Consider the following 23,427-nt stretch of genomic DNA (forward strand, 5'->3'; position numbering starts at 1 on the left):
AAAACCACAAACAGGTCTAAAATAGTGCAAAAACTGGTTAATACGAGACCAGCTAACAACTTAGCAGATAATTGTTAAGCTGTTTCCGATCAAATTAAAGTCTTGGTCAATCAAATATCGGCAGGATATGATGTACGACAAAATTCTCACAGGACATCATAAAACCTGTTCTGATATCTGGCCAAGCACTCGAGCAGCAAACAATCGAGGACCTTCTGGCGCAGATAAAGAAAGATGTTGCCGCAAAAGGTTATATCGAAAACAGATTGGGTCACTCAACAAACAATAAAGTGCTTACTTCAAAGGAGAAATACATCAGCCAGAGACCTTTAGCTAATGAGTGGTGCTTATTTTGCCACAAGGGTCATCATCCACGAATGTTGTGCAGAACAGTAACTGACCAAAGCAGTCTGCGCAAAGTAATAAAAGGTGATAACAGATGTTGGAAATGCTGGAAAGAAACAAAGCAGCAGAAAAATCAGGTACCAGCATGGGATTCAAGTCAAAGGAATATAAATGATGAGAATAACCCAAGAACACGCGACGATATACGCACCGAATCGCGACCGGAAAAATCCGGCAAATCATAACGACGGAAGAAAAGTCGAATAATACTCACGCGGGTGCTGAGAAATTATCTTCAGATATAGAATCAATAAATAACGCATCACAGTTAGTACTAATGAGGATTGAAGGGAACATTTGGAATTGCAATAAGAAAGAATTTGAGAAAGTGCTCCTTTTCTTTGATTCTGGAGCACAGAAAACGGTGATTGAAGAATCACTAGCCGAACGTTTTGGTCTACCTCGAGAAACAACTGAAATCTGCACAATGTCCGGAATAGGTGGACATACTGAGCGCTTCAAAAGTCACGTAGTACATATGAGAATTGGTACAGCCTTCGGTGAAGTGATCAACATGAAAATCCGGACTAAACCTTTGATAACAAGTGGTTTTCCAAGCGTCAACCTAAGTTCAGTTGACATCGAATTTCTCAAAGAGAACAATGTTTGTCTAACAAACACGAAACTCAGAGGACAACACCAAACCCCACATATTTTAGTAGGATTAGACTATTATCACGAGCTAGAGCAGCCGCGCACAAAGAGTTCATACAAGAAGTAAGCACTATCTCAACGCCAATCGTCATCGTCATCAATAAGCCACCAGCCGTCATCAACGCACCTGCACCAAGCCGAACTCTCAAACCACCATCAGCAATTCACTATCGAGAAGCCACTATCAACTCAATGTCAACCCACCACCCACGCCACTTCACAAACTCCGCAGCAGTCGAGCCGCACGAAGGAAAATATTTGTCAAACTAGAATTTGTTGTCGTAGTTTATTACTTAAAAGGGCGGGTGTGGCGCAGTCGGCTAGAGGTCCGTTGTAGCCACACAGTCGAGGGTTCGAATCCGCCCTAGAGCTCACTAAGCCCTTCATCCTTCCGGGGTCGATAAATTGGTACCAGACTTGTCTGGGAGGATAAAAACACTGACTTTACCATCTGCTGGTCCCCGCAAGTCATTGTGTAGGCCAAGACGCGTTCCAAAACCTCAACGATTACGAATTCCAGTAAAACGCGTTGGCGCATCCCAAGTGGATTGATACGCTAGTTACTTTTGACTTATTTTAATTTATTACTTTGTGTTGTTGTCGCCCGTGGCAGCATCATCGACCCCGATGATAGATAAGGGGCGTGGTATAAAGTACCGTTCGCTGTTGTGGTTATTTTCGTGGCATAGCGACTTGTACCGCCCAAGAATGCGGCAGACAACGCTCTGCCCACTCATTACGTCGCTCACATTCTCTGCCTACTGCATAATAAACACATTCCACTAAATCGCCGTTTCGGTTTGTCTAATTAGGGTGATAAAACCCCCAGGTAAACAATTAAAAATTTCAAGAACTTTCCTAAGATGCTTGTATCTTGCCTGTCTAGTGTGACCTTCCTGATTTCTGTCTACCAGGCCCACATATATTGAGTCCTAGTGTGCTATAAATACGTAGCTTTCCTCCCACTCCTCACTGAAGAACATCAGAGAAGAATTCCTCTTTCTAACCCGTTCACATTAATGTTTCTGTTCCTTACTCCGTCTATTGATTGAGGCTAAATCGACGATTATAAAATCTTTACACCTTTGGTCCCAATAATTCTATCCTATTGAAATTTTCTTCACTTTCCTTGGCAAGTATGTCACGGTCCATAACCTTCGGGCGTAGAAGACGACCAATCGTCCCTTTACTTACGTGGAACTCAGTACTTCTACCACCACTTTTTTTATGAACTGTTCCATGGCGTAGGCCCCTTATTCTTTTTCTTTTTCTTGTGAAAAGAGCAGTGGTCAAAGAAAGGAAGGCAGTTTGAAAGGAGTGAACAAAACGCCAGATGTTCTTAATCTGCCTCATTGCCTAAATTCTTTATGATTCTCAAGCCGTTCCCTTCAATCAAGTCTAGTTTCAAGCCATTCATCATTCACTTCAAAATTAAACGACATTCAGCTGGAGCTTTCGGATATATTGACCTCGCTGTGTATGGGTGGAGAGTCACTTGACTGTTCTTTTTAGGCATCAACTTTTCTTTATTGAACAGATTCTTTCACACGATAGAACATCAACATCCTTCCTCGTAATTTTTTGCTATCACAAAGACGATGAGGTCAGCGAAACGAAGATTTCGCACGCTGTGGCAATTAGTTTTCAATCCCATTTTATCTATCCCACTCCAATTTTCCCACTGCATTCTCAGGAGGGGAGATTTGTGCGATTTTGAAGGATACTACATTCTGGAATCAGAGCAGATCGATAAGTCAATAATCGAAGGGGTTCTTTTTTGTCTTAGTCAGAAGTTGCAATAAGTGGGTAGATTGCGGTAAGGATAGAAAAGAAAAGTTTTTTGATTGTATTAAAAAATGTACACAAATGTAAGAAACGTTGCAGCTCTAAACTCGCTTAGCACTAATGGCAATGTTCTTTTTTTCGGAAATCCTTAATTTTTTTCGGTTTGATTTTTTTTCCAAGGCGTGTGTGGTTCTCCTTTGGAGAGTTGCAGAGTGTGTGCAGTTTGCGCAGAGTGCTTGAAAGGGTTTCTTTCATTGCGTATTTCTGAATGGAAGGAAATATTTCATAAATATGTTGAAAGCGATGATCTCATGTATAAGATGTATTGTTCGTATTTTCACATGAAAATTTAATCACATTCGTATTTTCACATGGAAATTTAGCCAAAACTGTTTATTAATGTAATTTTTCTCATACAAATGGTATCATTCAGGCCATCAGGTGTTCACATTGCTTGTGAAATAGTTGTTGCAGAGAACAAATCCTCACATTTGTGGGAACCAACACCTATTGTGGTAATCACACTTTATTTATTTACTATTTTAATCATTTGGTACAAAAGGAGAAACCAATATGTTATGAAATTGCACTGTATAATACAATTCCATACCCCAGATCTCACAGCTGTTTACTGAATACGGTTGACAGAGGATGTGGAACTACAAAATGTATGATCAAGTCTTATACATCCTATTTCTTAGAAATATGACGGTTTTCACCGATTTGTTTGAACTGGTCATCGTCTCCGTTAGATTCTCGGAACCGTCAAAGCCATAATTGATTTACCCATTCAAACCTCTCCAACAGCGCCTACAGAAAACATTTAGACACTTTGCATACTCAAAAAACAACATATTAACTAGTGTTTACCTTATGTCATGAAAAGGTAACACAGCAAGAACATGAACAAGAAGCAAGAAAGAACAGAAGTTATATGGGGAAGAGTCACCAAACTGAGTATTTTACTTGACGGTGCAACCCTTCCTCATTACGAGTTTTGAAACGAAAAGAATGCAAAATGGCCTCACCTTCATAAAATTGTCAAAATTGCATTGCCCTGTGATTTTGTTATTTACGATATTACGTGCTCCAACTTCGTTACTCTAGCTGATGTAAGAAGTGTAAGGTGATCAGAACGACTTTTTTGATCCATTTTGCTTCTGGATCTGGATGGTATATTCCGTGTTTTCTGTATACTTAAAAACTAAATTGTGAGAATTTTCCACTGTCAGAGGCCCAACAGAATATTCTCGCAAGCTAAAGAACAAACATAGAAAGAAGTAGAAGCAATTGCTGGCGGAAAGAAGTTTACTTCGTTCGAGGAGTGATATCGTTGGGCATTTGTGATAGGTTAGTTATGGTCTTCACAGCAGTATCGATTTTTTTCCGGCCAATATGTCTCCAGCCATTAGATCGCACTTCGGCGATGAACGTTTTAAGGTTTGTTCGCACTTCCTTATTGAAGATTATGTGAGAAACGCTGTTGAGACAACCTAAATTGACCCAAATCGTTAACTATTTCATAATTCCACAGAAATGATGTAAAAGGGCTTACTTGCACAAAGAAGACCTACTAGGTAGAAGGGCCCTAGATACTCAAACAAGGGAAGATTGAGCAGTTCTCCACCGCCTACCAGTACACTTGGAATTGTGAGACAAACCAAAGAACATAATAGGACGCACTTAGAAGACCGATTCGCCTGAAAAAAAAATTTCTGCGATGAAGTGCTTGATTTGTTTGCTTATATGGATGATGGAAACATCTACTAGTAAAATTTTATAAAACGATACACATACCAACCTAGATATTCAATCTCTCAACCAAAGATTCGGAAAAAAAACACAAAAACAAAAAACATTTGGAAAGAGGTTTTTTTTCTCTTCTCTCCTTTTTTTTTTTTAAAAAAAAAAAAAAAAAAATAAAAAAAAAAAAAAAAAAAAAAAACTCCCCCTTTGATGAGAAAGAGGCAGTGTGAACTCTTTTCTCAAAATGGAATGATTTCTTTCGAGCTTTTGTGAGTTAACCAAGAATATGGGAATGACTTGCTTCGGCGCTAATTTTATTGCTCAGTATTTAATTGTTTGTGCTTTTTAGTTCTCACACCTCGTTGTTCACCGGTAACCCTACGACGTCTCTCGTTGTTCGGGGACCGGTTTCATGACCACAAGACATAAACAAGATCAATATATCAACTTGTTGCTAACCCAAAACGTTTGTCCGTGTCCTTCGTTGTGAAATTGCGGATTTTCCGGATCGCCAAATAAAAAATTCAAATCAAATCCGAGTCCGTTAGGGGATGAAGGGATTCAGGGGGAACTTCGGAGCATCTGCCCTTTTCTGCCTTAAAAGTCTGCCTTACTCTAGTCATAAGTTGAATTGGAATATTTTTTGGCACGTGATTGCGCAGGGTTACAAAAGTTATTCTCATCCGTTATTGACGCAATAAACTCGTCATATCATACTGCACTTACTATGCTTACTACAGTAGCTATTATCAGGTCAAAACGACATTTTCGTGTCCTACACACTACATTCCCAATCGGCGCGACGACGGGAAAATCGCAACGCTACGCTAGCATTCGCGCGCCAGCCAGCGAAGTTAAAGACCAGCTCCCAATGCTCTGAGCCCGGTTCTTTCATTATCACTTCTGCATGCAACTTTTCGCTCCTTCCGTTTGTATTTTGAATATATTGTCGTATTCAAAATTAGTGTGCGTTCTTAAAATCGCTCAAACATAACACTTTATTCTTGGCTGGCCGTATTCAACGGGGCGATCCATCAGGCCGCTAACCACATAACCACGCCGAGAGCCACGACCACTTGAACATCTGACTAATCCCACTGTACAATTATGTCTTCCACTTTTGCGTATACATATACGCCATTATTGCCACAATACCACTTGTTTTTGAGATAAAACACTTATATGATCGATCGTGTCTCACAATGTACTTTTATACATCTTGAGGAGCGGGATTGTGCGTGGGAAATGACAAAAGGGAAGCCCCGAGACCCTCTAAGAGGGAATCGAAGCGGTGCATGGGCTCGGAGGGGCTAGGCCGATATGTGGTGCCTAGTGCATCCCAAGCCTCTCCGGATCCAGACAGTCTTGACCGGGTCCTGTCCACCATTGCACGATGCTCCTATTTGGAAGGAGCTCTGGACACGCAAAAATGAAGCCTAGTTGCGCGAGCGCCGGCGATCAAAGCGGCGACGTAGAGGCAGTGATTACTATCGGGGTGGGACCCTCGCTAACTCCACTTCAAGTGCAGAGATGAATAGAGATTGTCTCCATTCGATCTCAACCGCTAGCACTTGCGCAATTGCACCAAGCTTCAGATGGCTTTGATTCTACTGTGTGATGTAACGGAGGAGTTGAAACAACTGAACTGAAGGCGCTTATTGCTACAATCTGGATTTGGTGCATTGGTATCCTTATGATGAGCGAGAGGGTGGAGAGAACGCAAACCGGACATACCGGCATTCGAGGGGTTGGACTTGTCACAACTGCTTTGAAAATTGTTTTGTTGTTTTGAAAATCTACAGTGAAACAAACGTACAACACCGCTACTAACTTGTGTCCCAAAAACCCCCCCCCAAAGGATAAAACCCCCCAAAACCCTGGAAATTTTAAAAAATAAAAAAAAAAAAAATTAAAAAAAAATAAAAAAAAAAAAAAATGACTGATTTCAAATATACTTCGAGAATTTACTTTTGACAAATGTGTGGTCTGAAAACGGGCAAAGTTTCCTCAAGCCCCGTTAATTACTTTCACACCTCCGCAATCTTTCCATTGGAATATCCCGCGGATACATCTCCATGGAAGGAAGGGGTGTTCATAGGATTTCCGCTTATTTCTCGAAGTTGAACAAAATGTTTATTACATCCGTAATCAGGAGGTTATTTAGAGCATTTTGGTACCCCACATCATATGTTGCTTCGAAATTTCCATTCTCCTCAGAAATTCACGAAAGTGCTCTATCGAAGATTAATAAAGCGCCATGCTTTCAAAGCTGTGAAAAATCTCCTCGGAAATTTTTTAGCAAACAACTTGTACGTGACAAGTTCATATTGTAATCTTCTAGCATTGAAAATGTCTAGTTTTTTCCAGTGTCAAACTTTCAAAATTACTCTATTTCGTTATTTGGTCCAATTTTTGAACAGCTGTCAACAGCTTAGAATGAACGCTTCTGTCTCGCGATTAGGTACCTGCTTAGAACTCTTCTTCCTTTGCGAGAAGTGAATTAGGTGCTAACATTGGATGACAGCTGGTCATGGTTTTCGAGTGACCAAATTGGAGAAAATTTCGTTTGTTTTCACAAAACAGAAATTTTTGCAGCCTCTGTGAATTCTTTCAGTACCTCAAATAGCTAGTTCTTTTCACAAAGAGACGCTCTTTCGAATGATGTTGAATTCACTTTCATTTACATACTTCAAAATTTCAGCACTGACTCCGCCCTCTTATAGGGCAGGCGATATTCTATAGCTGGAATGGTTATCGCGGCCCAGGCACGGTCTACAGGCATCTCACACCTTCGATAGGTGACTCCTCTGGCGATTCGGCGTCACAGAGAGACAATAATGTTTGAACATAAATGAACAGTGCCAACAATTCTAAAGAGTTCTCAGTCAACGGAACCATACAGCTTCTCCAATTTCACAAGCTTTCGGAAAGAAATACAAACAAACAAAACAAACCTCCTGAAAAAAAGAAACATGTACATTAGACGTTTTGGGGAATCTGATTTCTGTTTGGTTTTGGTGTTTTCGTCTATTCGTACTTCTTTTTTTTTTTTTTTTTTTTTTTTAGTTTGTTTGTGTTTTTTTCCTGGCGATTATTATCGCTGCTGTTTTTAAAATAAGACACTTTGGTTCTGTCCTGGTCTTTGTTCAACTTTGTTTCTGTGACGCCGACGGGTCACCTTCGAGGTGTGGATGCCTGTGCCTGGGCCGCGACACCATTCCGCTATGATGTGCCTGTCTATAAGTGGGCGGAGTGTGTTAATTTTGAGTATTTAATGAAGTGATTACATCTTTGAAGAGCGTCTCTTTGTGAAGAACTAGCTATTTGGGTCTGAAGAATTCAGGGTGAATTTCTGTTTGTGAACAAACGAAATTTTCTCCATTTGGTCTCGAAACCATGACCGCTGTCTCCATGTTGCCTATTCACTTTCGAGGAGAGGTTCTGAGGTCTATCGCGAGACGAGCGTTCACTCTGCCGTTGACGCTGCTAATTGGACCAATAACGAATAGGTATGTTGAGTTGGCCTGGAAAACTAGACGTTTTGAACCTAGAACTTATATATAAACTATTGTTGGTCAGTTGTTCCTGAAATTTCGGGTTTTGCGGAGTTGGCTTTTATTAGTTTCGTGGCACTTTCGTTTTCTGAGAGATGGAATTTGCCATATGTTTGGGGTCCAAATGTCTAATAGCCTCCTGTTCGGTTTATAGAAATTTTGTTATTTGAATAGCATCCTTGCCCTTCCTTCTGGGTGTTCCGTGGGTTCCCATGGGGTTGCGGGGTGTGTATTACGGGGCTTGCTTTGCCCGTTTTCTTTGTAGTATTTGGTTTTTAATGGTCTTTTTCTGTTTGATTTATTTGCTTTTCCGGTTGGACGTGGGGTGTTGTATATAGTCGAGTCACAACGTCTAGGACATAGTGCTGTCGGCGGCAATTACTGGTCCCACCGCGCCGTTTCGAATGCAGCTGCTCACACAACTACACCGAGTTTTAGGTGACTGGAGCCCAACTATTAAACGCCGAGGTGCTCTGTCGGATGAGCGACGTGTCTGCCGCTGCGTGAACTGTTAGATTCGACCTTAGTAATATTAGATGCGTCCTCCAATTTCTGTTTAACTTTTCCAAATTGGATTCCCTAAAAGATGAACACAATCGACAACTACTACGCTATGTTTCGATGAGATGAGTCGTTCAAGCCGCATCTCCTCCTACCTGTGTGAATTTTGTGCCCTCGAATTTCTGAATAGCTCTCCATTGTCTCGATCGTGCTTCAACTTGGCGTAATTTTATTAGTAGAAATGTTGTTAGCAAAATTACAGCTAGTCCTAACACCTGCAACCACGACTCATAGTATGAACAACGACTAGAGAGTGATAAGCACGACAACCATACCATGTTAGATGTTCCCCAGTAGTTACGAAAAGCTATGCTGACAAAGCAACCGACAGCTGCACAGTTTGGTTTTGGAGAGATGGGAGAGAGCGTAAATTCGACAATTATATCTGAAATACCACACAAGACTGCTAGAAAGATGGCGCTAGTGGCGAATAATGATGGTGAGATCATCCTGTACCGAACTGGTACACAGAGAGCCTAAAAATATTTTGATGTAACTGCACCCTCTGCAATATCAAGTATTTACTAGAACTGTAAAAGTGGACTCACCAACGTTCTGTCTAGTGCGATGGCAACGGTCAACGTGAGATTGATCTTTAGTTGTAAGGTTAATGGTGTGCTGGTCAGCATAACAATGTAAGGATTCATTCGAATTTCAGAAGGATTCCACATATGAATAAGATATATGGTGTGAAACACCACTAAAAAAGAGCAATGTTCGGGATCCGCATTCATTTCATTCAATAAACATACATATACGTGTACATATACATATACATATACATATACGTATACATATACATATACATATACATATATACACATACTGATTCCACTGATTCGTGGATATATATAGTACTTCGCATTTTTGTCATGACATTTGCCGATAAAAAGTCCGAAGCTTTATCTACTACTGGAGAAAGTCCAAAATCGAGAGTTTCCCTGAATCCTGCCTTTAACAAGCATCAACCTATTTGTAGTCGTTCCATATCCTGCGGGACCTAACGTGCTATGAGTTTCAATTGTCTTCAGATCTTTTTTCAGCACTTCGATCGGGAACTTCCGCTTTCAAGCAGTACAGGGTTTTGCAGGTGTCCTTAGAATGTGACCAAAAAGGGTTTTTTTATGGACACTTTAAACGACGCTGCAAAATGTAGGGGTTTTTACGCGTAGATCACAGACATTTTTACACAAGAGCCACTATATCTACTTATGCATAAAATTCTTTGTTATAGCGAGTTGTTTTTTCAAGAAGGTGAGTAGAGTGATGTTTTGTTTCTAGAATTTGAAAAGGTTCCTAAATTCTGTTGCAATATCTGGCCGGAAATTACATGTCTAGCTATAGGAGCGTCCTTTGAGTCATGGCATACTTTTCATAACTACCGAATAGTTTAAGTTTCCCGATTCAATTGTGCTAGATCATCATCGTAGAAGTGCAGGCAGTACCTCCGATTCCATGATAGAGTGAATATATAAATATGAATATAAATTCGCACCAAGGCAGCATTCTCAACGCACTACGCGTCATCAAGAATCTTGGAAGATTCGTTACCTCAACTGGCGACATAGATTTGAGAAGGTCTGCTGCAGTTCGAATACCTCCCTGATAAACTTCACTTTTCGGAAAGTAAGCTGGATTAAGTCACAGTAGCTCTTAGTAGCTATTATTTTTGGGAATCTAGCTGTTTGCATTTGCTCAAGCAATTCATTCAGCGCTAACTAGGACCTTACTTACTACTTAGCTTACTTGTGACAGCGTGAAGAAAATCCGTCAATGTGAGGTAGCTGAGGAGTCGGAGTGAAGCGCTATCTCTCTTCGTGCTAAACCAACACAATGAGAATCCATTTATGCACTTCAATAATGTAAACTATTTTGATGCACAAAATAAAACTTTTAGTAAATATTGAAGTACTATTATTACTCTTATCTGAACGTACTGAAAAAATCCCAGTAGTACAATGCCGTTGAGAACAATGGCTAGGATTTCCAGAAAAAGAGCAGTAAAGTCCATCGTTAGGAAGAAATCCATTCTGAAAAAAAAGAATGGACAAATTTTTTATGGAATAAATACAAATAAGATACGAGTATAATGTTTGGACGTTAAATACTCCATAGGGGCGGGTGTAGTGTAGCGGTTAGAGGTTCCGCTTCCTGCACGATCGATCGGAAGTTCGAATCCGCCCTAGTGCTCACCAAGCCTTTCATCCCTCCGGGGTCGATAAATTGGTACCAGACTTGTCTGGGAGGATAAAAGCACTGACTTGACACATCGGCTAGCCACCGCAAGTCATTGTATGGGCCAGATTCACGTTCGTAAACCTCAAACGATTCTAAATTGAAGTGAACGTGGGGGCGCATCCCAAGCGGATTGATTAACGCCAGAAACTTTATCCTTTTTTTAAACTTTAAATACTCCATCAAGCGAAAAGGACAACAAAAAAGTAAAATGAGTTCCAAATTCCTTGTGAGGGATCTGTAGAAGAATCAAAATTCAAATGTGTCCCTTAATATTAGGACCTGCCTTGCTTTTACATACATTCATACATGCATACTTACATACATACATACATACATACATACATAAATACATACATACATACATACATACATACATACATACACATAAATATGGGTGATGGCCTGCGGTGAAAGCTAAGCCTGCCATGGCAGGGCTGCTTAGTATGGGGGAGGGTCTATCTGCTGCTACAGTACTCTGACTGTCTTAGTACCCTGCACACTGAGCCCTGGCGTTACAGACGTCGGTATGGCGATCGGTGAAAAGCGGTCAAATCTCACATTGCTCAAGATGTCTTTAATTCTGGACCAGGGTGAGGCATGCACGACTTACCATAGAGACTGCTTCAGACTGGGTACTCACAACGAGGGAACAGTATCCACAGATACCTGCATGCCCTTCTCAGACAATTAGGAAGAAATGGACGGGATCACCCCCCTCTCCATAATCTACTATCCCGTTTAAGAATACTCCACTTGAAATTCGTACCACCTCAGGATTCGTGGGATGATGCCTTTAAGTGGGGTGTTGAACCTTAGTGATCCCATTGTAACATTGTCACGTTGTACATCTTTAGAACAAGACGTTGATGCATTCATGTTACTGTCTTTCGGACTAGACTTAATGTAGTACTTTGTAATGTACGTAACCACTTGATATTATTTGATGTAATATTTTGTAATGTGTTTAGTTATTTAATACCACGTAATATTTTGTCCTGGTTATCATGCTCTCCTCCATTCACCACTGCCCACCGAACACACTCTTTCGACCTCTCCCATGCGACCTGTTCCTTTTATGATCCCCAAATGGGAGAATCCTTGACTCTGATTACAGTACTTTGACTACGGACTTGTGCAAAAAACAATGTGTCCACTGAAGTTACCGTCGCTTTTTTTTCAAACTGATTAAAAGATTAGTTTTCGCAGAAGGAATAGTGCGATGAGGTAAATCTCTTTTTTCGAGAATGCGCTCCATATGAAAATTCATTCCCTGACAACGGTATATAGCAGCGAAGAAGCTACTTACATTTGCATTCTTCTGTAATCATATTGTTGGGTTACACCTGCTGCTAAAGTAAGAAGAGGACTTCGGAAAATAGAGAAAAGAAGACATACAAATGCAAGGCTGTAGATTCTCGACGTGTGCGGATCAAATTACATCAGCTTAAATTAAACTCGCACTTCCTTGAGAAACTACAAAAGCTACAAATAAGTATTTATTTTGGTCAAGTATATTTTGAAGCTAATAATAGGGATGATATTTCCGATTTATTAGTGTTAGTAAGAGTTAAGAAACATGGTTATTATGAAATGTAAAAATAATTTACAACCCTTATACTGTTGTGGATACTTATTTAGATACACAATTTACCCTTTACCAATTTACCACAAAATATTACATCAAATAATATCAAGTGGTTACGTACATTACAAAGTACTACATTAAGTTTAGTCCGAAAGACAGTAACATGGATGCATCAACGTCTTGTTCTAAAGATGTACAACGTGACAATGTTACAATGGGATCACTAAGGTTCAACACCCCACTTAAAGGCATCATCCCACGAATCCTGAGGTGGTACGGATTTCAAGTGGAGTATTCTTAAACGGGATAGTAGATTATAGAGAGGGGGGTGATCCCGTCCATTTCTTCCTAGTTGCCGTAAAAACGGCACGAAAGATGAGGCGCGTGCACAAGGCTGGCGCGCTCCAATCGAACTCGTTGTAGAAAATAGCGCGCCGGATCGCTCGAAGCTGTATCTTCCGGGGCGTTTTTTACGGTAATTAGGAAGGAATGGACGGAATCACCTTTCTCTCCATAATCTACGATCCCGTATACGAGTACTCCACCTGAAATCCGTACCACCTCAGATTAGGGGGGAGGGGTGATATCTTTAACCAAATTTTCGCAAAAGAGGCAGATACTTGAAACTACTCCTAAAAGATGAAACGTTTAGTTACACATGGTTCTCAGCAGTTTGAACGTAGATCAAGCAGAACTGAATAGTCAAAGAAGCTCAGATTATGTGCACATTGTTAGGGCTGGAGGAAAGGTTTTCCTTACAAAAAACAGTATTCGTGTGCAGTAGTGTGTAGTCAAGCCGTTTTGTTCTGCGAGTTTTTGAAAACTTAGATAGCGAAAAACTTAAAATTCTCAGACATTTGGTGGACATTCAAATTTTTGGATAACCAGAGGGTCCGGAAAGTAGAAATTCTGCATATGGAGGTTTTGTTAATCTTTATGAAGGAAAATGTGGGTGATTTTCTCTCAACGCCGTCCCATTTCCTAAAATGGGAAAACTTGTCAGAATAAAGATATTTGCAAAAGATAGTCACTGAAAAGTGTATGATCTTGGATAAAGTACAATATCTCGAATTAACTTGATGCTAAGCAAATCCTCTTCAAGTATGTTATAGTTGAGGGTTTTCCCTATCAAATGTTATATTAGTCCAGGGCTTCACCGTTTTCCCCATTTGAATTTTTAAAAAAAACTGAGATGTAGGAAAATGTGACTGTTTTGAAGAGCTTGCCTTTTTTCTAGAAATCTATCTGAAATATTTCTCTTTGCCTCTTTATCACGAAATTATTTGCAATCTTCCTGACTTTACAATGTGCACAGAATCTGAGCTTTTTTTACCTATTAAATTCTATTAAATCCACTTTTGAACTGTTGAAAACTACGTAGATTTGAATTCTTCATCTCTTGGAAGTGGTTTCAAATCTCTAACTCTTTTGCAAGAATTTGACTCAGGAACCTGGGGCGTTCAATTATCAAACCGTCAAAACAAAATGTAGATTTTTTCGCTTTTTCAGTAGTTGCTCTGTGATTGACCTCTGCACCTGACTTTTCATTTTTGCCGTATTATGTGCTTTAATCAGCATTCAAAGATATTTTATAGATTTTAAAATAAAAATAAAATAGAATAAAGGTTTAAATAATACAATATTTCAAAATGATTTCAGTAAGTTGCTTCTTCTGCTACTTGGCGTTTCCTCGCTTCTGTCAGCTACCGAATTTCACGTTTTGTTCCTCGCCCATCACCTCGCTTGATCCGCACGGGAATGTATCTGCCGTCAATCAATCCGCTTGGGATGCGTCAAACGGTTCGACTTCTCTCCAAAATTCCCTTGGACTATTGAAAATGTCTAGTCTATAAAATTACGAAAAAAAATAAAGGGTACGGCTGGCTTAGAGAGAATTCGAAGTCAACTGTGCAGTCGGTACTGAACGTCTTATCAACTGCACCTGCAGTGTTAAGAGTTGACAATACGAGCTATGAGGAAATAACTTGAAGCTAGCTAACTGAACTAACTAACCAAGTGGGTGGATGATGTTTCAGTCACATGCTCAATTAAGCAATATTCAAATTATCTACAAGTCCAGTAGTCAAAGAGGCATCAACTCAACCTTTGTCGTGAAAGATGGAGAACTTCTGATGTCTGGTAAGGATCCTGTGTTGTTGCCATACATAGAAAATCACACTAATGAGCTCCTGAAAACCACAAACGACATCAAGGTAATTTCTGAACCAATGCTTTAAAAAGACTAAAACAGGAAAAGAAGGATTAGAGCGAGTGAAGTGGCCGTCTCCACTTGCAGGTGGGAATTGAGATGCAGTTTCTAAAGGTTACACCTGAATAAGAGTTAGAATTAAATTAGAAAGACCTTCTGAATAACCAGAAATCTGAAACATCAGAAGCACTTTAACTTAGTCAGAGAGAACTTTTTACACCAATAACATTAACCAACAGAAATAAAACCGCATAAGTTAGTGAGCATAAGTGCAGAGTAGTTATATAAAATCATAAGTGCCAAGAGCAACTGCAACTACTGCGACAAATAACAACTTTACGAGTAATAAAATCCACCTTGTCAGGTTTTTTTTCCTTCAATACTATTTTCTCATTGAACAAATTGATGTCTCTGCTAAATAAGGCCTTGATTTATTCAAGTATCAGTTCGGTATCCTGAATTTGATATGTTACGCAGTGGAAAGAATTTTGAGAATTTCTGTTCGATATCTGCGAACCTGCTTTTTCCCAACACATAAGAGCAAAGCTCTTTAGCGAAACCACGTCTGTGACAGCACAAAGTAACATATCCGCTTAGGCATCACTGTGGATTCCACAGTTTGTTCCCAACGATTAAAACTGCACTCCACAATGGGATGGATCACGGCATCTTTTAGAAACACATCAGAGTTCCCATAATCGCGTTAAATGTTTTGTAGGTCGCAAAGAGAAGAACATCCGTCTCTCCTGTAACTCGGATTTTTAGAAAATTTGATGTAGCAATGTTCACATTTCCGATGAAAGTTTCCGTTTAAGGTTTATTGCGGAAATAAGCTACCACGACAAAAGTGAAATTATTTCAGTGCGTCAGTAAAAAAATAACCGTGGCTACAGTATGCAATACTGTAGAGGACAGAGAAACGTCGATCCATTCAGATTATTTATAGGGTAAAGATTTATTTAATAGGATGCCACATAGAGTGAACCGATTGCGTATCTCAATAAGTGCTTTCTGAGCAGTACATAAGGGTGTAAATTATTTAATTATTTGTGTAGGAGTAACTAGTACATTAACTCTTACCTGCAGCAATATATCAGGAATATCATCTCATTTCTTTCCTTGAGAACCTATTGGATTGAATGACATGAATTGATTTATAGCCTTCGTAGTTTCTTGAGGAAATGCAAGTTTTATTCAAAGACCTGACTTTATTTTAACTCCAAACTTTTAAGATTTTTTATGTACGCAGCTGGAATCTTCGTTGAGCACGTAGGTGTCCAATGGAGACTCTTGCTATGCACTTGGAGAATTAGTTAACTTTTCTCGCACCCTACAACCACCCTAGTGCTATGGTAGGGAAAAAAATGATGTAGGAAAGGTCAAGGAGAAGGAAGAACAAGGAACGTTATAAGGAAAATTTAGTTCGAGTGAATCTACTTATACTTTATGAAGTAATCACTTCATGAACACATACTTGATTACAAATATGCCCTGCTCTGCAAAAAGTATAATGACGTCGCAGTCAGCCCCTCCAATAAGTTCACTAGGTAGTGTCCTAGAGAAATTCTTTGAGATTCTGAGATTCTAAATATGTACTCGAGCCCGATGATTTTTTTAATTTCTTTAACATCGAGATGATGATGAGTATTGAAATTTTTTCCAATATTGATGGTAGTGACATGTGATACTGATTATGGACACGTCGTGTGTGTTTAAGAAATCAAAGATTTCCTGTTCCAAAGTGGTGATTTTCTGATTTTTAGTGTGAAAACTCTTAGGAGATTTGAGACTGATGAAGATTAATTAATTAATTAAGATTAATGAAGATGAATTAAGAGCGAAGCTTAAGAACAATTCTCATCAAGAGGATGCTTGGTCCACGAATTAGTCGGAAGAGGTGGATGTTCTTATTCCAGACTAAAACGTAGGCAACAGTATTCTTAACACTTTCATCTGTCGTTAATTTTATTTCGAACTTTCATTGAACAACTACACATAGAGGCAAAATATAAAGTGTAATTACCATAAGTCTAAGAACGCCTTTTATATTAATATTAAATTCCAGGCTATGTCGAATGAATATTGTTTTCGTTTAAACGCATCGTTTGAATTTTACAAATAATTGGAGAACCCTAGAAATTCATTCTCATACAACTAGAAATGAAAACTGTAATGAAATCTTCGAAGCTAGGCTAAATTGCTAATTAAAGCCGTTCCACTACATTTCTCGTGATTATATGTATCTAAAAAATACCCACACATCTGTAATGAATAGTGTTTGAATCCAGCAATTATGTCAGAACATGTGCTCTAAAAAGTGAGAAGAGCTCCAAAAAATGCTCCAGCTATCTTGTTTAACTACTCCTTAGCGTGTTTTTGCGTTCTATGGCATGGCTCAATTAGAGATACTCAGTAGAATATCATTGTCTTTGTATTTGGCATTTTTTCTGCTTACCTCTGTTGGCCTTGATAGACGCTCCTAATTTGGGTGGTCATACGAGAGCCGACACTGTTAAAAGATGTCTACACTGGAAAAATTTGCCACATCAAAGAACACTCGAAGAAAGAAATAGACGACATTTAGCGGTGGGAAAGAGGAAGCAGCTGGCATATCCAACAAACATCCAGCAAAAATTCAAAAATAGTTGGGTGATGTCTGCTAAATAGCTTACAAAAAATACTGCAGACTCAGTGCACACCCGGTGCATTATCTCTACACCCCATTAAACTTTTTGTTGCTGTTTTTTGTTGCTTGCTCCGCGGCATTAATTCGCTTCACGTCAAACTACTTGCTAGGGTACTTTTTTGGATATTTTCTCTGTGAAGAGAGTAAAGCATAATGGATAAAAGATAAGGTTTCTAGCGTTAATCGATTCCTTCGGGATGCGCCCCCACGTTCACTTCAATTCAGAACCGTTTGAGGTTTACGAACGTGTAACTGGCCTATACAATGACTTGCGGGGGCTAGCCGATGCGTCAGGTCAGTGTTTTTATCCTCCCAGACGAGTCTGGTACCAATTTATCGACCCCGAAGGGATGCAAGGCTTGGAGAGCACAAGGGCGGATTGGAACCTCGTGCAGGAAGCGGAACCTCTAACCGCTACACTACACCCGCTGTGAGGAGAGTGGGTGTAGAAATTCGGCCAATTCTCAGAATTGTAGTGGCTTTCTTCCCCTGCGAAAAAAAGAGAATTTTTCGTCTGTCCACCTTTCAACCGCACCTTAAAAACTAACAACGATTTTTTTTTTGATGAGGTTCGTTACTTTGAGCAGTCATATCTCTCTGACCACGAGACACAAAGAGAACATGTTCATTTCAGATAAAAACACGGATTAATTTCAACATTATTAATGGCAGTCTTTGAGATTTTATCATTTTTTAATGGTTAAAAATTACGCGAGTTCAACAGAAGAAGCTATTTCGGAACTATTCAAAAAAGTGTGAGAGTAACATTCTTCGAATCACTCAGTTAAAAGTTTCGATTCGCATGAATTTGTATTCAGCCCTCTGCGCTAATAGAACTTAATAGCCAAAAGTTATCTTCCTAAAATCTGCTGTTATTTTTTTGTGTTGTTTAACTGTGTTAGTTTTACTTTTTAACTTTTTAAGCATTATTCTACACCTCTCCTAGATTGGTCCTACATATCATACAAATTTGGGTAAGATGGAGATTATAGCGAAAATTGTCTGTGTAGTGCTTCTGAATAAATGCTCATTTTTGGGGAAATAATTTGGAAGAAACGGTGAGCAACGGTGAGGCATGTTTTGTGCTCTGGAAATATATGAGTGTAGAGGGATATGGAAATGTCGTCTAGAAAACTCCTCTGAGAAATAAATATAAACATCAATAGAGGAAAACGACACACTCACTCAATAAAATGGAAAAAGAAGTTTTTTCCACTCAACGCACAAAATGAGAGTTGGGCTTCAGTTTTTTTTTCAGCGAATGAGCACTTGTAGAAATTTTCTGATGCGCTGGATAAGACGTTATGAAGGATTCGGAATTTGCCCTGTGCGCTTGAAGAAGAACTTGGGGAGATCCTGGCTTACTTGACACCTCAGGATCCCTGACATGACCGAATTATTCATAAATCTCATAGTTAAATCGCATAGTAGAGAAAGGTGCCAGTTGTTTCCTGGCATCTCATCTCACCAAACGTTATAATGGGAAGAAGCGACGGTTAGGCAATGTGAGCCGAAAGAGCAGCGATGCGTGAATACAACGAGCTGAGAGCTAATTTGCAAGCATCCCTGTTCCATAAATCCCATGGCTCTATGTTCATGTGCATTTGATTTCCTTTTAAATGATAACTCATCCTATTTCCGAATGCACAAGTTGCCCAGGAGATTGCGAGTCGCGTGCAAGTTTAAGAGGTAGTTGAGTTCTTGAGCTAAATCAAATCAAAATAGAAAAACAAACAAATTTTGCAGCCTTGGTCTTTACACCAATTTCATTCACTGCTTTCCGAACACATAGACATCTGTGAGGTGCGAGATTCGCTCTAGATTTGCGTTGATCGGGCTTAATTTACATGATTAACACAGAAATGACACAGAAATGAAAATGAAAAATTTACATGATTAACACAGTGACTGCACAATGGGCCGATGGTTAGAGGCCGTCCCAGTGCCAACCAAGCCTTTCATCCCTCTGGGATGAATAAGTATGTTTTTACCCTCCCAGATTTGCTTGTCAACTTGGCCCGTCGGCTCGCCTCTCAAGTCATTATGTAGGCTACGCACATTCGTAAACTTCAAACGATTTTGAATTGAAATGAAGATGGTGGCAGATAACAAGCGGATTGATTAGCGCAAGCCACTTTATCATTAGTTACTTTTAAATGCATCTTCAGAGTGAATGATTAGAAAGTGCTCGAAAGTCGGCATCTGCATCTGTTTGCAAGCTATAATTGCAAGAAATTGTGTGATGGTCACATGTAAAAATAGCTGTATTTGAAGTTGAAGAAATTCCATGAATATCGCGAATATTTTGAGACTTTGAGTTTTCCAACTTCTTTTCGTTGACTTTACAATTTTCCGACTTCACTATGGTCCAGCAGCTTCACTAACAGTTCAAAGTGGAAGTAAAAAATGTGGTTACTTTATTTCAAAAATAAAATAATAAAAAATATACGATGTTTTATACTGTCGTGTTCTCCGATGAAAACATTTTTTGATCCAAGCACTTCATTATTCCTTGCACTGTTCATTTCTTTAGATGCTTTCGTTTGATCCCTATCTATGTGCTCTACTCATTTTGCAGTACGGAGTAATAGGTCAACAATTGGAAAACTTCGGTAGTGATCAGCAGAAAAAAAAAACAATGAGATAGGTCTATGTTGATGTGTTTAAACCCATCCTACCTAACAGCTTGGAACTCAGCATTGTTCAGAATAAAATTCGTCACAGTTCTCAAATCATAAAACCAAAGACGTGAAGTTGTACATATGCATTTTTATGTTGGAGGGAATATTTGTATACATATATATATATATATATATATATTCTTTATTGGAAAGCCTTTTTTTGTAATTATTGGCTTGAGCTCTCCTATTTGCGCATTTGTGGCAACAACAAGAGGAAAAAGTCGTTCATTAAAGACGAAATTCATTTCATCAAAGCAAACAGCAAAGCTTTAGCAACTATCGCAACGCTATATCGGAGACAGTGCCTAAAACACAGTGCGTAGAGGATATATATATATATATATATATATATATATATATATATATATTTGAGGCTGTGCTTGTACGAATATCCACAGTTCTCATGGTGGATAGAGAAACACAAGCATCTAATTTTTTTAAAGTAAAACATAAGTTATTATTTTTTGGAAAACAATAATTGTTTTCCGTTGACAATAAAAAAAAACCAGAACATTAAATTTCGTACTAATGAGAAAAAAACACCGATATGTGAATACAGTAAGCGGTGATTATATATTAGGCCAATAAACATCGGTTTATAAATTCAGAATGAAAGCTCTTCAGCTACGAATTCATCCTGGTAAATTTTGGATTTCTTGTGAAGATTCGACATCATTACTGTCCATTGAAGCATTAAATCTGGCGACGTCGTCTGGTCAAAAAATTCTCGAGGAGACAGTCATTAAAGCGACCGTAATGGAACGAACACTTGAAAAAAAAAAGAAATATACTCTAAAATACTCAATAAGTGACCATTAATCGACTATCGTTCATGTTTTAGAATTTCTGAAAGAATTATCTTTTAATTCAATTCGTTGGAGTTGCTATGAAGTGCTAGTACCATTTTAGAAAAAAAAGAAAAAATAAAATTTTAGAAAATTTTCCATTTGCATTGTACATTTTAAAAGCACGAGTGTTACGTCGTTTCTGTAATGTTATCAAAACCTAAAATCTCAAAATGTAGAGAGTTATAGCGGAATTTCAAGGCTTAACATATCTTGTGCTGCAATGAAGTATAAGGTGGTTCAATTTGCAGCCAAAGATGGATGTAGTGATCCAGGAAAAACTGAGCTCAAGACTCGCTTAATCGGAAGAAGACGGTCTGCATTGTTCACTTGAAAAATGTTTTTTCGCAGAAGACAGAGAGGTGGGAGGCAGAGTATCAGTTCCTCCTCTTATCACGTCCGTTGATTAGAAATCGTAGAAGGCGTAGTTTTTCATAAAGTAACACAACTTCGCTTAGGGCACGTGACATGTGCCTCGTTGCGAAGGAGTGTGAAGCAGTGTATGACGGCTCCATTTTCGCGACAACCACACCCACATTACGTAAAATGAATAATTATTCATAGTTACGGAGGCTGGATGAAGCTGCCCAAAATAGGGTTAGTGATATACATCCACAATATTACACTCTAGGACGGGGGATGTAGCGTAGTCGCTAAGAGTTTCGACTGTTACTGTACGATCGATCGATGGTTCGGAACCGCCATGGCGCCAAGCAAGCCTTTCACCCTTCTGGAGCCGATAAACAGATTCCCGACTTGTATGGGAGGATGAAAACATTTACTTGATACGTCGACTGGCCCAGGAAGTCAATGTGTAGGCTAGACACGCACTCGTGAACCCCAAGCGATTCTGAGTTGAAGTGAACGCGGTGGCGCATCTCAACCGGAGTGATTACCGCCGTACACTATCCCTTATCCTTTGCCCTTCTGATCTTCAAAGAACCTCATTAATGTCTCATTCACTCATTCTGAAACCATCCCAATTCTGAAATACACAAAATACAATACATGAAAGAGTAAAGTGAGTAAAGTGCAACCTGGAAGTCGCTCTGCTCGATCTAGTGCTCTTCACGCTCATAAATCTCAAACGATTACGAATTGCAGTCAGAAGAGTTAGCACATCTCATTTTCATTGATACGCCAGACCATACTGTTTTAAGAGTCCCATCATTGTAGTCAGTTGCTATCCGATTTGGTTATTGTTCTAATGAGTCACTTTTTTTTATGAAGGTGAAACTACACATGTTACTCTAACGGCTATGGCGGAGCATCGTTACGTTCCAAAGCTACTGAATAGCAGAATGACGCCGCTGAGGATTGAGGTGGTAAAGCTACCCTTGCTTTCCTAATTATCGCAACATTGCTCATAAATGCATGTGTTTTGTTATTTCTCATTGTGATAATAAAAAAAAAATAATAAATGAGTAAACGGTTAAATAAATGATTTTTTTCAGAGGGGGAAAAAACTAGCTGATATTTTCTCATTACCAAAAACAGCCACTCTCTTAGTATTGCCATTTCTCTTTACCGCACAGCTTATAAAAACCGTAACTGTTACACCGCTGAACCAATAGTTAGACCTCTTTCTTTTTTCTTTGAAAAAGGATTAAGGATAAAGTCACTGGCGTACCAATCCACTAGGGATGCGCCAACGCGTTTTACTGAAATTCGTAATCGTTGAGGTTTTTGGAACGCGTGTTGGCCTATACAATGACTTGCGGGGGCCAGCCGATGTGTCCAGTCAGTATTTTTGTCCTCCCAGACAAGTCTGGTACCAATTTATCGACCCCATAGGGATGAAAGGCTGGTGAGCACTAGGGCCGATTCCAACCCTCGACCGTGTGGCTACAACGGACCTCTAACCGACTGCGCCACACCCGCTCCCTTTTTACTTTTACCTCTTCAAAAACGCGTTGTTCTCCTAAAAAAAACACTGAATCATTCCACCAAAAAGGTCAGCGAGCTCTAAACACTTTGATTTAAAGTCCGCATACTCATACATAATCTGACGTGGTGAGGGAATCCGCAGGAAAGCCAGAGATGGGGTTTTAGATTGCAGGATTTGGGGTGGTTCCGCTCATCTCTCCGTAATCGTCGAATCCTCGCAGAATGAATATAAACGATCATTCCGATGGAGAAGAAAAAATTTGGATAGAAACGAAAACACTGATCGGATGCTTACAATGCCTTCTACTACTACTCGCTTACAAAAATTTCTGTTCTGAGTTTGGATTGTATTTACCTGGCTTTGTGTTCCTCACGACCCCACCTCAGATATTCTAGTCACACAATTTATGAACAGACAAGAAGAACTGTGTACCTATATTTGAGTATATATATTTGTGGCAGATGAGAGACATGAATAGGTACGGTTCACTGGATCCTCTCAGCAAAGCACTGGGTTTTGCGTATCCCTGGAGATGATCGCCTTTGTTATTTCTTCGTTATTTCTCTACTACCATTACAGGACGTCTAGGT

At 39.4% G+C, this 23,427-nt stretch overlaps 1 protein-coding gene across 1 annotated transcript; it reads right to left on the reverse strand.

Annotated features, from left to right (window-relative positions):
• Positions 1–8,600: 8,600 nt before the first annotated feature.
• Positions 8,601–10,734, reverse strand: RB195_017594 (uncharacterized protein; the record flags this gene model as incomplete). Its single annotated transcript, XM_064184658.1, has 6 exons — positions 8,601–8,723; positions 8,801–8,920; positions 8,981–9,181; positions 9,254–9,405; positions 10,452–10,525; positions 10,643–10,734. 6 exons carry the CDS (start codon positions 10,732–10,734, stop codon positions 8,601–8,603), a joined length of 762 nt encoding a protein of 253 aa, XP_064040539.1.
• Between the last annotated feature and the right edge of the window lie 12,693 nt (positions 10,735–23,427).

The sequence above is a fragment of the Necator americanus genome, chromosome II (assembly GCF_031761385.1).
Source record: "Necator americanus strain Aroian chromosome II, whole genome shotgun sequence".
Taxonomy (NCBI): Eukaryota; Metazoa; Nematoda; class Chromadorea; order Rhabditida; family Ancylostomatidae; genus Necator; species Necator americanus.